Source organism: Podarcis bocagei (assembly GCF_964188305.1).
Source record: "Podarcis bocagei genome assembly, chromosome: 9".
In the NCBI taxonomy this organism is placed as follows: domain Eukaryota; kingdom Metazoa; phylum Chordata; class Lepidosauria; order Squamata; family Lacertidae; genus Podarcis; species Podarcis bocagei.
This window is the reverse complement of record NC_138134.1, coordinates 55,188,483-55,206,366: the sequence shown is the minus strand read 5'-3', so window position 1 is coordinate 55,206,366 and position 17,884 is coordinate 55,188,483. Positions and strand designations below refer to the sequence as shown.

At 42.6% G+C, this 17,884-nt stretch overlaps 1 protein-coding gene across 1 annotated transcript in view; it reads left to right on the top strand.

Annotated features, from left to right (window-relative positions):
* Positions 1-17,884, top strand: part of ENPEP (glutamyl aminopeptidase) — a 57,356-nt gene that overhangs the window by 10,848 nt on the left and 28,624 nt on the right. Inside the window, exons 2-4 of the mRNA XM_081207533.1 lie at positions 4,081-4,222; positions 6,973-7,104; positions 13,015-13,135. Of these exons, the coding sequence (XP_081063659.1) occupies positions 4,081-4,222; positions 6,973-7,104; positions 13,015-13,135 (395 nt within the window). The remainder of the gene's footprint in view (positions 1-4,080; positions 4,223-6,972; positions 7,105-13,014; positions 13,136-17,884) is intronic.

The window sequence follows — 17,884 nt, the reverse complement described above, 5'->3', positions numbered from 1 at the left end:
ATTCACAATTAATTTAGCCTTCTGTTCTGAATAAATTGCACCTATACCATTTCCAAAGCCTTGACCAACCCCTGTAAATTCTTCTTCATGAAACTTTTTTGTTTTTTTCTCTTTATTTTTGATGTATTGTGAATTTTTTACTGTTTCTTTTTTCTTTTTTCTGTAACTATTAAACTTTTAATAAATATCTTTTAAAAAATAAAATAAAATCTCACCATTTAAGGAAGCTGCCGGCATAATACTGGAGCATTCTGTAAACCCACAAAGAAGAGAAAGGAGCAATAAATAACTGAAACACCATTATGGCATGAATGAAGATGTGTGCTGTTGCTTCTGTGATTAAGAATTTAGTGTATTTATGCTGTCAAATTGTAAGCATCTATATAAATAGAACATGATGTAAGCAATACCTAAACTAGTTGCAGTAAATTTAAATAATCTTAAATAAATGCAATTTCTCATGCGAATAATGTTTCACTAGTTCTACAGTTGATTGACATAAGCCATCTTGCTGAAAATATTGTTGCGAGGGGGAGTAGTTACGCTGTATGCCTGAGCCCCTACTAATTCCTTGATCCAGCAAGGATTCAGTTGTTGGAATAGCCAGGCCAACTTCTTGGTGACATAATGGCCCCCATTTTTGGGTCATTAAGGTGACAAAGGAAGTGGTTCTGTGCCAGAGGACAAATGGATGGGTCCCCCTCCCTCAACTGGCTGGTAGCTAGAAAAACAGAAGCTAGAGCTAGAATGTGTGAGCTAGAAGCTAGAAGCAGGCTGTAGTAGGCAGAAGCCTAAGAGGGAGAGACATCCTTGATTTCTGTTTGAATCTGAGGATGTGGCTGTGGGACCTTCTGGGCTGTTAATGTTGTGAGTCCCTCCATCATTGGCTCACATTGTATATGTGTGTGTAAATAAACCACATATGCTAAAGATGCCACAGTCTCTGCTGTCCCTCATTCCAAGGAAACTGAACCCTGGGTAGGCACCTTGAACCACTGACATGCAACAATATATTTGCTTTTTAGTCTGACTTCTTGAAAGCACAGTTGTACTTTGGAATTCAAAGTTCCGTTCAACATTCTGGAAGTCCATTCGACTTCCAAAATGTTTGAAAACCAAATCACAGCTTCTGATTGGCTGCAGAAAGCTCCTGCAGCCAATTAGAACCCCCGGAAGCCCTGTAGGACATTTGGATTCAAAAAATTGTTCACAGACTGGAACAGTCACTTCCAGGTTTGTGACATTCGGGAGCCAAAACGTTTGGGAACTAAGCTGTTCAAAAACCAAGGTACGACTGTATAGTCTTTCTGAGAAGATTTTCAAGGCATGTAGGACATTTGCATATTTCCCTTTCTGTGGGTGCAGAGAGAGGTCTGACCTTAAAGTTTGTACAGCCCATTTTTATGCCCACTTTTTTTTAAAAAAAATATCCCATTTGCTTGGTATCTCACTAATTCTTCAGATTTGAATGTACTATTATAAGTTCTTTATGATCAGTTAAGCATTTAGGGAGTCCTAGGAAAATGCCAAGGACACTAGGACATTGACAAATTGACTGGCGAGATAACTTATAGATCTTCAGGAATGTTACAAGCTATGTTCCTTCACTCTTAATTACTTCTTGTTTTTGCTTTATTTCTTTTTTAAAAGAAGGGGGGGGAACTACTTTTATGTAGCTCAAACGTATCTACAGACGTGTGGTTGGAAAGCTACCAGCATTCTGAATTAATTGAAGAGACAACTTAGCTGTGTTCTCCCATCAATCATGCTCCATCCTTGAATGCTATGTTGATAAGAAGAGCTTGATTCCATTTAGGGAGCAGATATTTTATGTAAACCTTGGCAACAATTTTAATGACCCTATTTTCCTCAGTCATTTATATCCCAGGCAGGTAAGATGTTCTGGTACCAGCTGTTAGGGCAAATATCACTATATCAATTTATAGCAATGGTGTTCCACAGCCATTTATTTTGCTGCATCCTATCAGTATTCAGACCACCAAGATTGTCATTATACTCTTGTCCATGAACAACGAAAGGCAGATGTGCATGGTTATCTCAGAGTGATCAATGTCCCTGTTATGAATGTGCTGCTTTCAGCTAGCATTTGACAAGCTGCTTAAAGCTATCTATCACAGGTGTGTATGCACAGAAAAGGAGGGGTGGGGGACTGCAGTCTTTCTGGTGATGAGACTCAGTATGGGCCAAAACAGTGGAGGTTCATTTGGTAGTCGACATGGGGACATTCATATAGAATCATAGAATCATAGAGTGGAAGAGACCACAAGGGCCATTGAGTCCAACCCCCTGCCAAGCATGGGTTTGCTGAATGGGTTTGCTGAAAATGTGTGCATTGTGCCTCTGAATATCAGTTGCAGGGAATTTCGGTTGGGCAGAGTGCTCTTCTGCTTGCAGGCTTCTCAGAGGCATCTGGTCAGCCACTGTAAGACCAGGATGCTGGACTAGGTGGGTCATTGGCCTGATCCAATTGGCTCCTCTTAGGTTCTTCATCCATGATACTTCCAGCAGTTTGCCCAGCCCATATTTACCAAATATGAAATTGTGTGTTTACCTGTAGCGGTATAGTGTTAGGTTTTATTCTTTAAACTATGATTTTAAGTGATGTTTATAACAATGAGGACTTAAATTTATATTCATGTGATCTGAGTTTTACTGTTATTTCTTGTTGTTTTAACCATTCCTGCCCTGGGACCATATGGTGATGGGCAGGTTAAAAATGCCACAAATTAATAAATGTGAGCATAAAGTTTTGGATGTGGAGGGAGTTGTGAGGTGGTAGTTATGTGGTAAGTAGCAAGCTGGGTGGGTGCAATCACACAAATGTTTCAGCATACACAGAATTTTACATGGGTCCAAATTCACCATCTCAAAACATTAATTTGGTTGGCCCACTCAGTCACAGCTGGGAAGAGATTTTATTATTATTATTCAATTTGCATTTGAATGTGAACCTAACTAACCCATGCTTCCCTAAACCACAGAAGTCAAACCAAATCTTCCCCCATTCTTAAAAAAAAGTACTTCTTTGAATTTTGCAATGCTATTCTCCAACCAAAACAATGTGTTCAAAATAGGTGTCTTAGGAAAAAGTGTGCATAAAATATATTAGTAAAAATAATAAAGAAAAATGTAGTCCTTCGGGGGGGACTTGCAAAAATGTGTGTATTTGGCAGAATTGCACACAAAAATGTGTATATGAGAATAAATGTGCAGTTAGATGCTTATGAGTTTTCATACGTATTATGGAGAATTGCAAACTGATGTGGAAATGGGGTGAGCTGAGTTTAAGATTGAAGAAACGAGAAACTTAAGAGATGCTGAAATACTGTATGTTAGTTTCATCCATCCCTGGTCAAAGCAAACCTATGGATCATGTCATCATAGTTTTATCTAGGCCTTTGCAACTGAGCCAAATGCAGTCAATACCTATTTTCCTGGCTGACTGGGAATAAATAAACAATGCATTTGTCAAGCACCATAAGGGCTTTTAAGCTGTATTTGGCTTGTGGGTTCACAGGTTATGCAGGATAATTACACTTTCAAGCTTTACTTTGTCTTAAGACTATTTTTTATTTGTTTTATTTCATGAAATTTATACACCGCTTTGTTTAAAAAACACACACGCAATTTTGTAAATTGTTCAAAACATAAAATCAGCAGTAAACTAAAAACAGACTAAAGCATACATCCACATTCTACACATCTGAATAGGCTCGTCTAAGCAAAAATGCTTTTAGCAGATACCAAAAAGAGTACAGTGAAGGTGCCTGCCTCATGTCAACAGGCAAGGAGTTCCACAGTGTAGGTGCTGCCAGACTAAAAGATTGATTTATTACAAATGCAGAACCAGTCTTATGTGGTACCCATAGCAGTTCTGCAGATTGAAATGGTCGAGCAGGCATATATTGGGTAAGGTGATCCCACAGGTTATGATATGAGCCATAGGAGAAAGATTATCCCATTTCTTTCATATGAAAAATTCCCTTTACTGCTTTCATACTAGGTCTAATTATCTATTTGCGAATAATGGTTTGATGTAACTGTCGTTTCTTTCCAAAGGAGTATAGCAGCCACTGATCATGAGCCAACAGATGCACGAAAATCATTTCCTTGCTTTGATGAACCTAACATAAAGGCAACTTATAATATATCCATTTTCCATGAAGACACATATGAAGCTCTATCAAACATGCCAGTGGAGGTATGCATTCTTTGTCTATATGCGCATATGATACATGAAACCTGGTGGCATTGATCACCAAATCACATGGCCTGTTGGTGCAGCCATTAGTATTCTCTAAAAATGACTTTGGAGTAGGTGGGTTATAGTCTGTTAGAGGAATTCATATCAGAGTTAGTGGGCATTAAGAGCAAAACATTTGGCATTATACAATATATTCCTTTTTTTGTTAAACCATAGATGTGGATGTTTGTCAAAATCCTTTCCTAGGCAAAGGTCATAGGTTCACAAATGGTTATATTTAGTTCCTTTGGCTTAAATTCCAAATCTTCTATGGAAGTCAATGGCGTAAGTTCTCTGCCTCTGGGATTTGCAGCGGAAAATGATTTTATGGATCTTGGCCAAAAGAATGTCCAGTGAATAGCCTAGTGGAAAGTCAAAGCCAACACATAACTTTGAATGAATAGTTTCTAAATTTCCAAATTAAGTGCACAATTAAAATGCAAATTCCATCCCAACAAACTTCTGGCTAAAGACATTTCCCAAGTTAGTTCACATAAACATCAGCTTTAGTACAAAGTTCTAGAAACTTTGTATTACTGTTAGCAGAAGTCAAAGACAATATATGCAAAAATCATACCATATAAATATCTTTTAAATATTTCTGTTAAGGTAAAATGTCCTGTTTATGATATGGGGCTTTGAGATGCCACAGCGAAAATGCCCAGAATCCATCCCATTTATTTCCTTGGGATTTTAGAGCACATAATTATAAACTGGATTCTGCCCATCAGTTTCTGATTGCCATACAGCTCCCACTGTTTTAATTTGTGGTTGAAAAATTGGTAGTTATTGCAGTATTTTCTTCTACACAGTAATAAACATAACTGACCTGACATATGCAAAGTTAGCCTATAGATTAGGGTTGCCATACATCTGGGAATTCCTGGACATGTCCTCTTTGGTGGGGTCCTAAATGCCCACCTGAGGGGAAATTTACATTTTAAAGCAAATGTAAAATTGCCCTGAAAAAGCTCAACAACTTTTTGTGTCCAGATTTTCACCTCTTGAAATATGGCAACCCTACTATAGATAACCTTACCACATTTCCTCCACACTACGTATTTTGTGTTTTAAGGGAGTCAGTGATTGTCTAGAAATAATGTTACTGATTGCAATGTTTTCTCTCAAATCTACCCAAAATATTAAAATATAAGTACATTTGAACTGTGAAGCCCAATCCTCAGCAGCAGTTGTCTACAGTGAAGTTGTGGCTTCTGATGAGTAAATGTGAAAGTTCCACCAAAAAGCTTTGAAGTAAAACTGCACAATAAGTTTCTAGTAATTTCAGTGAACCCTCAAAAAATTCCCATTTATCAGTTTCCAAACACTGGAATATTTCTTGGCTAAGGTTGCAATCCTAACCCCTCTTGCCAAGCAGTAGGCCCCACTGCATTCGATACAACTTACTTAAATAGGCATGGTTAAGTTTCTGCTTTTAGCTATGTAATTCCAGTACAAGAGTAGACCTTTTCATGCATTACTCCTTTTTTATGACACTGCCTGCCAATGACCACATATTTGGATTTGATATCCCGCTTTATCACTACCCGAAGGAGTCTCAAAGTGGCTAACATTCTCCTTTCTCTTCCTCCCCCACAACAAACACTCTGTGATGTGAGTGGGGCTGAGAGACTTCAGAGAAGTGTGACTAGCCCAAGGTCACCCAGCAACTTCATGTGGAGGAGCGGAGACGCGAACCCGGTTCCCTAGATTACGAATCTACTGCTCTTAACCACTACACCACACTGGCTCTCATATTGAGCATGGTTCTCTTATGAAGAGTTTCCTATGCACCTCACTCAGTGTGCTGTCATTAGATGGTTGAGGTAGCACACTGATGGAGAATTGGGGGTGAAAAGGATAGCCTCCCCTGGCTATAAACTGGGAGTGCCTGACACATGAGTAACGTGTGAGTTAGGGATGGGGAAGAAATTCAATTCAGTTCACATGTCAAGGTGAACCAACCTAATTCGCACATTCTGAAACAATATGCAGACTGAAGCACAGCCAGCCTTCAAAATTCGCACATCTCTGAATGTTGCAATGCAATTCTTCAGCCAAATGATGTGTTCCAAAATACACATACTGGGGTGAAATGTTGTTAAAAATGCATATTAGTGAAAATAACATACAAAAATGTGTGCTATTAGGAAAATTTGCTTTGCAGAAATGTGTATGTTAGGTAAAACTGCTTACAAATATATGTATATTGGGAGAAATTTGGACTAACCTGCTGATTATTTTTTATGAGGACCTTATGTTTAATTAAAAAAAAAGAATTATTCTGGATATGCTGAGAACTGAATTTAAGATTGGAGAAATGATAAGATGAGAGAACTGAAATTGACAGATTTGCCCATCGCTAGTGTGAACAGGGCTGATAACTGCTATGACATCTTGTGTTTTCCTCAGAAGTAACTTCATGAGGGCAGTACATTATTTACCTTCTAGTGACATACTATGCCTTCTTGGTGATTAGGAGAGTGTGCCCTTAGAAAGAGGTGGTATTATATATTTATTATAATAGTAATAAAGCATTAACATTGAAAAGGGCACATTTTATGTGTAACCAAAGTAATAATACAGTAACAACAACAACAACTTTCCTGCTCCCATTCTGTACATAAAGATAAATATTCGTCTTGGGAAAGTTATTTACTTGTAAACAATGCTTCATTGTGATTCTTTTTTCCTCACTTTCCCCGCAGCAAAAACGTTCACTGGGCAACGGCTGGACTGTAACGACATTCCAAAAGTCTGTTCCAATGAGCACCTACTTAGTGGCTTGGGCTGTACACCAGTTTAAGTTTATAGAAAAAATATCAGCCCGAGGAATTCCTGTAAGTCCTGTGCTAATTCTTATCAAATTTATGCAATGTTTCTTGGTGATTTTTGCTTTGCGAACTGGAAACAAGCCCTCCTCCAGTTATGGATGTTGTGAAAAAGGATAGAAACACTATGTATGTAGAAAGGCCTCTTTTTAAAAAAATCAAAATCCTTTGGTCTAGGTTGAACATGCTGGCCTTATTTTAGCTATAGTTCATTGAAACAATGGGATGTACAGTGGTACCTTGGGTTACATATGCTTCAGGTTACATATGCTTCAGGTTACAGACTCCGCTAACCCAGAAATAGTGCCTCGGGTTAAGAACTTTGCTTCAGGATGAGAACAGAAATAGCACAGTGGCAGCGGGAGGCCCCATTAGCTAAAGTGGTGCTTCAGGTTAAGAACAGTTTCAGGTTAAGAACGGACCTTCGGAATGAATCAAGTACTTAACTTGAGGTACCACTGTAACTGAATTTGTTTAATTAAGGCTGTGTACATACCATACCTTTAAGAGACATTTCTCATCCAAAGAATCCTGGGAACTGTAGTTCGTTAAGTGTGCTGGGAATTACAGCCCTGTGGGGAATAAATGACAATTCCCAGAATTCCTCAAATGTATGCCATGTATGTAGCCTAAATCAATGGGATTTAACTTAGTTGTCATCAACTGAGCCACGGATTTTGATGTGACTTAGCAGTGTAGCACTCAGTGTCTACTCAGGAGTAAGTTGCACTATGTGAAATTGGGACATATTGTCAGATAAGTGTTCATAGGATGGCAGCCAAGATCTCTTTTCAGACATTCCCCTCCATATGGAGAATGAATCCATGCAAAAGGGAGAAGGATCACACGACTCGCTGTGGTTTTCCAGGCATCCCTTTGTCAGACCTCGGGTGGTCTTTGTGTGGCTCTGTGTGCAGAGATCATGGGTGGTATGAGCAGGATGCAGCAGCTTCAGGAGTGGGGCCAGGAACATAATCCTTCTTTCTCCTCCACACGTTTAAGCATGAAGGAGAAAATCTGAGAAACATTTTGGTCAGATCTAAATTTAGCTGAAACTCGGCCAGTCTTCATATTGTCGGTCCCCCATGGGGGGATTATTAAATGCAGAAGAGCAAAAGAAATGCTTGACTAGACCAGACCAAAGGTCTGTCTCCAATAGTCCAATGTTCTGTCTCTGATAATAGCCAAGCTGGATGTCCCATGGTGATGGTAATTTAGGGGAAAGACATAGCTCAGTGTTACAGCATCAGTTTTCCATATAGAAGGTCCCAGATTCAATCTCTGGCCTCTCCAGGTATGGCTTTCTCAGAGAGGTTTAGCTCTCAACCCCATCTCACAGAGACCTTTGGAAATTGTAGTTCTGAGAAGGGAATAAGGTAAAGGGACCCCTGACCATTAAGTCCAGTTGTGGCCGACTCTGGGGTTGCAGCGCTCATCTCACTTTATTGGCTGAGGGAGCCGGCGTACAGCTTCTGGGTCATGTGGCCAACATGACTAAGCCACTTCTGGCGAACCAGAGCAGCACACGAAAATGCAGTTTACCTTCCCGCCAGAGCGGTACCTATTTATCTACTTGCACTTTGACGTGCTTTTGAACTTCTAGCTTGGCAGGAGCTGGGACCAAGCAACGGGAGCTCACCCCGTCGCGGGGATTCGAACCGCCGACCTTTTGATCGGCAAGTCCTAGGCTCTGTGGTTTAACCCACAGTGCCATAGGAGCCTCCTAATACAGTAACTCTCCATACCCTTAACAAACCACAGCTCCCAAAATTCTGTGGGGGATGCCATGACTGCTTTAGATGGTATCATAGAATCTATTAACCTGTGGCAAGACTCCTGTTAATTGTAATGTTTCATTTGACTAGTTTAGCTCTCCTGCCAGGAATATAGCTGGCTAAGCTTCTCTACCAAGTTACTAAACTTGTATGCCTCCAATTCCTTATCTGAAAATAAGGGCATTTTATTTACTGCATCATTTCACCGATCTGCAATTTCCTCCACATCTCTAGGGACCTCTCCCTCAAGACTTAGTAAATATTTCATAGCTCTCAAACAGTGTCATTCTATAATGTTTTTTATGCTACATTTTTGAAAAAGATAGCGGAAGTCGAGCTGCCATTCATCCAAGGAAGTGAACATAGTGATCAAATAGCCTTAATTCCCCTCCTCATGGTGTTTGTGTATTAATTGCTCATTTAAAAATAGAGGCAAAGGGTCACCCAGTCAATAGGGGGGGGGAGGGTGCAATTCATGGGATTAATAGCAGCTGTCAGATGCTTCGTTCCTCATGTTTTTAGCATTAGTATTATCTGGCCCAAACACTCAAACACAGTTTTGGGGAAAAAAGTCTCTGTGAAATTAGAATGTCTTTGGGGCTTTTGGAAAATACAGGCGGAGAAAAACTTGGATGGAAACTTCAGCCAATAATTAGCCTTTTAGCATAATGTTCTAATAGTCGCCTTATAAACTAACACATTTATTATGGCCTAAGCTTTCATGGACTGAAGCCTGCTTCATCGGAGGCACAAAGTGAAATAGTAGTTGGCAGGAATGTAAAATATAAGAATGTGAGGTAGGAGCTGAATGGCTGTGAGATGCAAAAATTAAAGTCAGTGATAATTAGAGTTTAAGTATGTCAACAGCAGAGCCGACCCACCCATGAGACAAGGTGCGGCTACTGCCTTGGGCAGCAGGATCCACAGGGGCATCAGATGCGGCCTCCAGGGAATGCATCACCCTCTGCTGCCGCCGCTGTGCTAGCAGCAATGGCTGCAGCTGCAGTACTTTGAGGCTAGATCTGTCACCTCCTTGGCACCTGATGTGATTCAGAGCAGACCCCTTTCCCCCAATAATGGTCTTTGATTCCCACATCAACCATTGGGTAAGGTTGATTTTATTTCCCCCACCTTGTTCACAATGTAGAGCTTCACTCACCCCCTTATTCCCAATGTAGTTTTTCATTCCCCCCTTGTCCTTGATGCAGATCTTCACTCACTCCTTCTCCCCTGGTGGGGTGTGTACAATTTTTGTGGTTTGCCTCAAGTGCCAAAATTTCTTGGGCCAGCGCAGGTTAACATGCACATCTTTAACCTTTTAGCAGGTTAATTGTAATCCAGCTATTTCACATTACATTTTTGCGTCGGAGTTCTTTGTTTTCTTTCCGGAACTACCGTATTTTTCCGTGTATAAGACTAGTTTCCCCCCCTAATAAATTATGTCAAAAATTAGGGGGTGTCTTATTCACAGATAGTGCCAAGGCCATTTTCTTAAATCTGAGCCCCCCAAAATAGGGGGCGTCTTATACATGGGGGCATCTTATAGATGGGTAAATATGGCAAAATTAGTTTACCAATACCAGGATATATCTGCTAACTGTGCCTGTTTCTTGCAAATGGTTCCCTGCGCCACTGTGGGTGTTAAGGCAATTATTTATTGCATTTGTATCCCAACTTTTTCTTTACAAGAAGCTCAAGGGGGCAGCCCAAGCCGCTGCCAGCCCAAGCCGGGGAAAGAGCTGTGCAAGCACAGGCGTGGGCACATTGCGACGCCACTGCACCCACACTTCTTTCCCCAGCTCGGGCTGGCAGAGGCCACAGTGGCCCAAGCCCCACCAAACCTCCAAAATCCAGACATTTCCCTTAAAATTTAAAAATCTGCCCAGATGGGCATGTTGACCCCCCAAAAGAGGACATGTCCAGGTTTCCCTGGACATATGGCAACCCTAATACATGGTTATGCATGCCCAAGTGGGGTTTGAACCCTGTTCTTCCAGGTCCTACTCCAACTGCTACGCCACACTGGTTTTCAACAGTTATCACAAATGTGCTACTGCAAAAAGTTAAGCATGTGCCTATTAGAGAGAGAGGTATATATTGTTATATTTACATTAATATAGCAATTATTATAACTCCTCATTACCTGCCTGCTCACCCCTCTGATCTCCCGCTATTTCAAGCCTCATTTTTTTAAAGAACACATTTCTTTCCTATTTCTACATCATGCTTCCTGTAACACTCCCCTTTCCCAATTCTGCTATTTACCCAGAGCTCAGGCAGAGGGTCAATGACTGGCCATTGTCCGGTCATTACACCCTGATGGCTCTTCTGTCCAGGCAATTTCCTGGTTTTAGCCTGAATTTCAAATCTAATGTCTGGCACCCAGTTTGCCTCCTACAAACCCATAACACTATATTTAAAAGCACCCTGTTAATGTACAGCAAAATGTATTTGGTTATATATATTTTTATTTTACTATCCTGGGACCACAGCACCTTCTTAAACATTGACTTTTGGAAGCTTGAGAATTACTTATGGAACATAGCTGATATTTTGGTGAGGGATTTGATGGCAGAAGAGGTTTCACGCTGTCATCTACAGCAGGGGTGGCCAACTCCCAAGAGACTGCGATCTACTCACAGAGTTAAAAACTGGCAGTGATATACCCCCTTTGGGGGGTTCAGGTCACAGTTGCTGAGCTTTTTTTAGGGGTGCAGGGCAAAAATGTTGAGCTTCTTTTAGCGGAGCCAAAGTTGTTCAGCTTCTTTGGCGGGAGCCACTGATCTACCAATGATCTACCACTTACATCCAGTGATCTACCAGTAGATCACAATTTACCTGTTGGATGTGCCTGATCTACAGCAATGAAAAGTCTCTCACCGAGTTTAAAGGGCTTTGGACTCAGAAGGCCACTTAATACCACCTGGGTGCTGTTCATACTAAATGTACCACACTGAGAGTGTTGGCTAATCATAGAATCCCCAGAGACACCCATTTGTGAAGGAAAAGTCTGATCCTCAATGGTCCATGCTTCAAAGGGAACTGAGTACATCTGTAAGCCACAGCAGCAGGAACAGAGGGAATTTAGTATCATGATACAGCCCTCCTAGAATGACCCGTTATGCTTTGCCAAAAGGGAGGATTTGCATCATATATTTGCATAAAATTTGCATATGATAATGTATATGTCTAGATGCAGATTTTAAAAGAAATTACTATAATTTAAATAGAAATACATCTCACCATAGTAGCAATTACACCAGGTGACTTAGGAGCTAGCTCAGTCTGCTGACAAGGGATGGGCAACCCCAAGACTCCTGTTGTCTCTTTGTATGGTTTCTTCTCTTTAAACCAGACTTTGGACTGGATAATTCTCAAGCAGATGACAATTTCAGATCCAGGACTGTCCTCTGACAGATAGAGGCCTGTCTTCTGTAAAGCAAGGAACATGATCACCCTAAGCCCCCAGTGTGAGATACTTGGAAAGAAAGCCCTGCCCCCATGACTAGAGACCAAATTTGCCCTCTTTCCCCCAAAGCTCTTCTCTCCATTGACATTATTACCCTTCCCTTTGTTGGACAGACATGTGACCTGGACTTACTCTTTGACTCCCCTTTCTCCTTTGTTCCCCATATTCAGTACATGGCCCAACTCACTTTGCTTCTCCACTTAGAACATTGCAAAATGTAGCCATGCCTTTCTGTCCCATTGGCTAAAGCTTTGGGGCATGCCCTGCTCATCTCTCACCTAGACTACTGCGAGTTTTTCTCTCTGGTCTTCCATCCTCTCACGCTGGTCCCCTTATGTCTATCTACTACTCCACTGCCAAAATCATTCATCTCTTTCATCAGCCTGATCACATGAAATGCGAAAAGTTAACAGGGGCTGGGGAACATCTTATTTGGGATAAATCACCCCTAAGAGATGTGGGGGTGGGAGTTAAATGTTTACTGGAACAAGTGTAGAACTAGTCAATGAAGCCAAAGTGTTATAGGGTAAAATGTATGAGAAGGTGCTTCTGCCTTTCAGGGCAAGACGAGTTAATCCTTTTAGCTCTGTGAATTGATCAAATGTATCCTGGTGCTAAACAATAATTGTGTCCAGCAAGAAACACCTCTGATAATAACTTTGCTTTGTTTTACAGCTCCGTGTTTATGCCCAGCCCCAGCAGTTACACACAGCAGAATATGCAGCAAATATAACTAAAGAGATATTTGATTTCTTTGAAGGATACTTCAACATGAGCTATTCTCTTCCCAAACTCGGTAACGAATTAACATTGATGTTCATTTGCTTTCAGGATTTTGTTGTCAGTCACTGAGTCACCTGAAAATTGACAGGAAGTATGATGTTTGAAGTAGTGGTGTTTAGCTGCTGTGCTTGCACCTTAACAGTATATTAGCATGCTTTGACGGGCAGATGAAGCTGCCTTATAATGGGCATATTGTACATAGTTTAGCACTAAGTCAATGACTTTCCACAAACCCAACCAAATTGTCAAGATTGCAGTTGAATATTGCTTTCAAATAGCCTTGGCTTAGTGTTATGTACAAATATGGGACTATGGTTTATAACAAACCAATGATCAGTTGCTAAACAACACAAATTGACACTGGCAATGTTACAGAGGACAGTCCTCAATTTGAAAAGCCATCCAGTCCAAGTCTAGTTCAAAGATTTAAAAACCATAGGAAGTGAGTGCCAGTGGCTTAAGTTGCCCCACCAACAGCACCCAGGCAGCAGATTGAGTTATGCTGTATATCTATTAAATTTACTTCTATACATATTAATCAGAATAGGCAAATTCCATGTACCCTCCGTTGTCCTTTTCCTGTTGATGCACTTCTTCTATTTTGACTATACTTGTGTGTCTTCCCTACATGGAAAGGTTGGTTGGAAGCAGCAGATGTGCCTATTTAGGATGGTTTTGGCCTGAGTAGTGCCATTCCCCACATGAACTTTGAGAAATGTCATACAGACCCAAGAGGCAAATTACAGGCCCACTGTGGCTCCAAACCTTGCAAATAGCCTGCCTAAGAGATCCCTGGAGCATGTGTTCACTCCTGAGGAGGGACAATGGCTGCTCCACTGAGGGTATTTTAACTAGACCTGTGCACAGCCCTACTCAACCCAATATGGGATGTGGGTGGCGCTGTGGGTTAAACCACAGAGCCTAGGACTTGCCGATCAGAAGGTCGGCGGTTCAAATCCCCACGACGGGGTGAGCTCCCGTTGCTCGGTCCCTGCTCCTGCCAACCTAGCAGTTCGAGAGCACATCAAAGTGCAAGTAGATAAATAGGTACCACTCCGACGGTAAACGGTGTTTCCATGCGCTGCTCTGGTTCGCCAGAAGCGGCTTAGTCATGCTGGCCACATGACCCGGAAGCTGTACGCCGGCTCCCTCTGCCAATAAAGCGAGATGAGCGCCGCAACCCCAGAGTCGGACACGACTGGATCTAATGGTCAGGGGTCCCTTTACCTTTTTTATGGCATTTTGGAGCAGCCCTGAACCACCCAGATCCAGGTCCCAAAGTGATTTGGGTGTGGGTTCTTTCACAGTGTATAAATAGGGCTAAAACCCCTAATTAAAGATGCTGTCAGGAGAGGACAAGAGACATGCATTGACTGCCTGCATGAATCTCCTCCCCTGCCAGTCCTTGCCACCAGGCAGCCCTAGACCACTCCAGGCCAACCCGACTCTACCTAAGGGGATCCAGGGTTGCCTCAGCCCACTCTAGCCAAATCCTGTGTTGTCCGATGAGCCCAATTCAAGTCAGAATCTGGTATTTGACCAGAGCCGCTGCATCGCCCTAGTTTTCACACAAGTCTTCAAATCCCTCTGACCCTCTCTCCCGGTGTTCGTGATATTGCACACACACGATTGCAAAACCTACGTTGCCTAGACTGGAGCATACAACAACAACACACAGGCCAAAATCACGTGTGCATTTTCAATGGAGCCCTCTGGAATTTCCCCCTGCTTCAGCTATTTCAGGGGACCATTGCTCTGTAAGGCAGGAGCTCTGGGGTAGAGTGTCTGCTTTGCATGCAAAAGGTCCTGGATTCAGTTCCTAGCATCTCCAAGTAGGAGTGAGAATGTACCGTCCCCAAAAACCCTGGAGAGCTGTTGCCAGCCAATGTGCACAGTTACTGAGCTAGATGAATCTGGCTCAGTAATGGCTTCTAGCCACAATGGCTGTGCTCTGCCTCCATGGCTAGAGCTAGAAATGCTTCTGAATACCAACTGCAGGAAACCACAGAAGGGAAGAATTCTCTTATGCTTTTGAGGCATCTGGGTGAGCACTGTGGGAACAGGATGCTGGACTAGGTGGGCCATTGGCCTGATCCATTAGACTCTGCATATGCTCATATGTCCTATTATAAGGCAACTTACTATGTTCCTGTTCACAAGTAAAGGAGCTGTGATCTATCTATTAATACTCACCTGAGATACATTTTATTCTGCAGACAGAAGTGACTGAAGTGTGTGTGTGTGTGTGTGTGTGTGTGTGTGTGTGTGTGTGTTTATTTCCATCTGAACAATGGTGGGTGGTAAACTACTCAAAGGTGAAGTGCGGTTCAGAAAGGTTGAACTGCAATTATAAACATGCTGCCCTTCAGAGTCCCAAAATGAAACCCATTTTGACCAAAATTAAACAGAAAGCAGTGGTTTCTGGCTTTTGAACCGGTGGGTCATGCTTTAGCATTGCCCATCTCAGAATCAATTTGAATTCTATGCGAGGCTAAGTAGCGGGGCTGTTTAGCCTCTCAGAGGAACCTAGCGTCCATAATTCTCATTTAAGCTGGTATTGATTGCCAGCCGTGAAGACATGACCCTCCATGTTGTGGGGAGTAGAAGCAGATGTTCTTCATTACATGGGGATTTAGTTTACTTAATTTGCCAATAAATATTTCTTAGTCCCATTTACGAAATCCTTTTACAACCTAATTGCAGGAAGACATTGTAAAGACTAGTTTGGCATTACCAATCAGGCAGCAGAAAGCATCCCCTGTGGCAGGGGAAGAGCCTGCCAAGAGCCCTACTGAGGGATTGGGAAGAGGTCCAAAGGGATGTCTCCAAACTGGGTGAATGGGCATTAAAATGGCAATCGTGGTTCAGTTGCTTTGCAAGGTATGGAGAAAGTGGAGAAAGAGAAGTTTCCCCCTCTCTTATAATACCCAAATCCAAGCTCACCCAATATACCTATGTAAATGGTTGGAGATTCAGGGTAGATGAAAGGAACTACTTCACACAGCACATATTACTTTCACAGATTCTAGTGATGGTCACAAACTTGGATGGGTCACAGAGGATAAGACTATCAGCGACTACTAGTCATGATGGCTGTGTACTGCCTCTGGAGCCTATTTTCTGTGGAAGACAAGTGGGAGAGAGTTACTGCACACCTGTACTGCTTATGGCCTTCCCAGAGGCATCTGGTTGGCCACTTATGGTACATAATGTTGGACTAGATGGGTCTTTGGTTTCATCCAGCTTACATTGCTGGTAGGACATGTACCTGGCATAGCTCCCTTCTCTTCTACATTACCCTTTGTTTGGCTGAGGAAAATAGGTACAGGTCTGAAGAAGGAGTAGGAGGAAGCCAGCTGAGATATTTCACCCAGGACTCTGTACTGACCAGGCAAGCTTCAATTTTGGCTGGCACCTCAGGAGTACCGTATTTTTCGCTCTATAGGACGCACTTTTTCCCCTCCAAAAATTAAGGGGAAATGTGTGTGCATCCTATGGAGTGAATGTAGGCTCCTTGGCTTCAACGATAGCAACACGAAGCCTCCGAAGCTCAAAGGGAGCGCTCCCTCCGCGCTCAGGAGGCTTCGCGTTGCTTTCGCTGAAGACTGTAGAGCGAGAGGGGTTGGTGCGCACCGACCCCTCTCGCTCTCCAGGCTTCAGGGATAGCCACCTGAAGCCTTTGGAGTGCAGTGGGAACTCGGGTTCCCGAAGGCTTCGGGTTCCTTTTGCTGAAGCCGGGAAAGCAAGAAGAAGAAGAAGAGTTTGGATTTGATATCCCGCCTTTCACTCCCTTTAAGGAGTCTCAAAGCGGCTAACATTCTCCTTTCCCTTCCTCCGCCACAACAAACACTCTGTGAGGTGAGTGGGGCTGAGAGACTTCAAAGAAGTGTGACTGGCCCAAGGTCACCCAGCAGCTGCATGTGGAGGAGCGGAGTCGCAAACCCGGTTCCTCAGATTACGTGACTACCGCTCTTAACCACTACACCACACTGGCTCTCGTGGCTTCAGCGAAAGGAACCCGAAGCCTTTGGAGCATAGCGTGAGTTCCCGCTGCACTCCAGAGACTTCAGGTGGCTATCCCTGAAGCCTTTGGAGCTCAGCGGGACCTCGCGCTGCGCTCCAAAGGCTTCGGGTTCCTTTTGTGGAAGCTGGGAGAGCAAGACTCTCCTGGCTTCAGCAGAGAGGGAGAGCTGCACAGTGCTCCTTCAGTGAAGCGGGAGAAATGGAAGGGGCTCCATTTCTCCTGCTGCTTTGCTGAAGGGGTGCTGAGCAGAGAGGGGGAGTTTTTTTTTTTTAAAAAAATTCCTTGTTCTCCCCCTCTAAAACAAGGTGCATCCTATGGTTGGGTGCGTCCTATAGAGCGAAAAATACGGTACATCTTTCATTGAATATATTTCAGCAGAGATTGGACAGCCATCTGCCAGGGATGCTGCAGTGTGAATCCTGTGTTGATCAAGGTGGTGGTGGACTAAATGTTTTCCAATATCCCTTCCAATTCTTCAGTTCTATGATTGCAACAATTTGTACACATACTGTACCTAGTCAATAGGTGTCAATGGAGGACTCCTAATCTTCTTGCCTTCTTTCCTCCCGATGTTAGTGCCTCCTTATCTCACTGTCTCTCCTTCCCTGGCTCTTCCCATTGGATACATTCCAGTGGAAAGATGAACACGTAGATGCATACAGCCAGGGGCTGTCCTGCAAATACCATGACTCAAGGTCCACAAATCAAGCTCCACATGTCCACACCTATTTGATTTCA